Source organism: Stegastes partitus, unplaced genomic scaffold (assembly GCF_000690725.1).
Source record: "Stegastes partitus isolate 25-593 unplaced genomic scaffold, Stegastes_partitus-1.0.2 Scaffold141, whole genome shotgun sequence".
NCBI lineage: Eukaryota > Metazoa > Chordata > Actinopteri > Pomacentridae > Stegastes > Stegastes partitus.
The window spans coordinates 191,037-192,840 of NW_007577872.1; the positions used below are offsets into that span (position 1 = coordinate 191,037).

At 45.5% G+C, this 1,804-nt stretch overlaps 1 protein-coding gene across 3 annotated transcripts in view; it reads right to left on the reverse strand.

The window, feature by feature from the left end:
• dtd1 (D-aminoacyl-tRNA deacylase 1) overlaps positions 1-1,804 on the reverse strand; it is a 25,637-nt gene that overhangs the window by 6,597 nt on the left and 17,236 nt on the right. For all 3 annotated transcript variants that reach the window (XR_520077.1, XR_520078.1, XM_008278996.1), the window contains exon 5: positions 673-837. Coding sequence is in view for 1 of the 3 variants with exons in the window: in XM_008278996.1 (XP_008277218.1) it covers positions 682-837 (156 nt within the window). In the remaining 2 variants the exon portion in view is untranslated. The remainder of the gene's footprint in view (positions 1-672; positions 838-1,804) is intronic.

The window sequence follows — 1,804 nt, forward strand, 5'->3', positions numbered from 1 at the left end:
ACCCCAAACATTAAATTAAATGAGCCTAATATGGGCTCTATGAAGGACTATTTCCTAATTAGATCTCTGTTGTGTTTCTATGGAGCTGTTTTAGAGATTCGGGGCATAAATCGGAGCAAAAAGCACGAACCCCCTGCAGCTTTGCTCAAACTGACTAAAAGCAAACACAGAAACCAGCCGTCTGGAACGTATATTTTGCTAACTGCATTAGGAATCCTGGCTCTCTGATATAATCACCTGCAAACACCTCGACTGACTCTAAACACAGTCGGGAAAAGCTGCTACAACAAGGGGGAAAGTCCATTTTTACGCCGGATGTCTAGTTTGCTCGGACCTCAGCAGCAGCAGAAGGACAATCACAACTTCACACAAACAGGTGGACAAATCTGCAGGTGTCATGAAGTTATACCGGCATTTCCTGCCCATAATTGGTCAAATAAAACAATAAAAACAGCCATTAACGAAGAAAATATTCAACAAAAGTGTGATTAAGAAGCAGAACTATTGAGCATTTTCTGTATTTTTGTTTTGCCTCGACGCTAAAAAGCAACAAACACAGTGAATCTCTTTACAAAACAAATTTATAAACACGATCAAGATGTCTAATCACAACCTTTGAGAGCACATCAGAGACACAGTAGGTGCAACTGCCTGCACGTGTCTTCATCTCACCCTGCCGACTTAAGGCTCCCTCTCTGAGGACACGTCGCCCTCCGCCCCGCTGCTGGCGTTGTGGTCCTGGCGGGATCGCAGGGCGCCCTTATCCCTGCCCGACTCCGACGGACCCTTGGAGCGAGTCTTCTCCTTCCTCTGCTGCTGCTTCTCCTGCTTCGACAGCTGAGGACACACAGGAAACACAGACAAGTTCTTTATGTCAGAAACCAACGCTATTTGTTGTTTTTTACTTATTATCTAAAGGTGCAACACTGTCCCACTTTATCAGCAAATTAATGACACATGTCTGCAGAGTTCAATTATTCATCTCATGACATCACACACTTCATTTCACCATGACCGCATAACTCCTAATTTTGCTCCTGATCGTTAGCTTTAAACGCTGCTGGCCCCGCCCCTTTCAGGACGAAGACACTCTCTGCATCTGTGGCAGGACTTCCTGTGTCCTCCAAGTTTACCTCTGAGTGACCATTTGACGTGGAAATATCACAGAATCACCAGCGCAGATGTCGGCGAGTTTGTCGGACGACGTTGTGGCTCTAAAACCAGCATTTTGAAGCGTCAGCAGGTTAGCGTGATGTCTTAACGTGCTGCGTTTAAGTCACTTTTTCATCTTAATTCTGTTGTCCGACAACAGAAACAGAAAATGTACAAACGAGAAGAGGTTAATAGTGAATTCGGCTGCGTTAAAATGCAGTTTATGTGAGAGCAGGAGAGAAGCTAACAGCTGAAGCTCAACAGGTGACATGAAAACACGGAAACCCACCCAGTCCTTGTTCACTGGTTTCAAAATAAAGTTTCCTTCATCTCTGAACGTTCCTCAGTGTCGCAGTTTCCACAGAGCTCCGACCCGTGAGCATCAGAGCTAATGTTAGCCACACAGCACGCTAACACTAAGGGCTTTCTTGTTGTTGTGGGGTCATTAGCATCAATTACCGCTGGATGTTTAGTTCTTCAGATGCTGGGAGCGCATGAAGACTCTTGTGTTCACTCTTGCAGCCAGAACATTGTTGCTCGTGGCTCAGGTGTTTTAAAATTAGCAGAAGCAGCTGTAAGAAAGTAAATAAACCTGGTGAACCGTGAAGCTCTTTCTGATTGGATCACCTGGAAGTAGCGAGGGGGGCGGAGC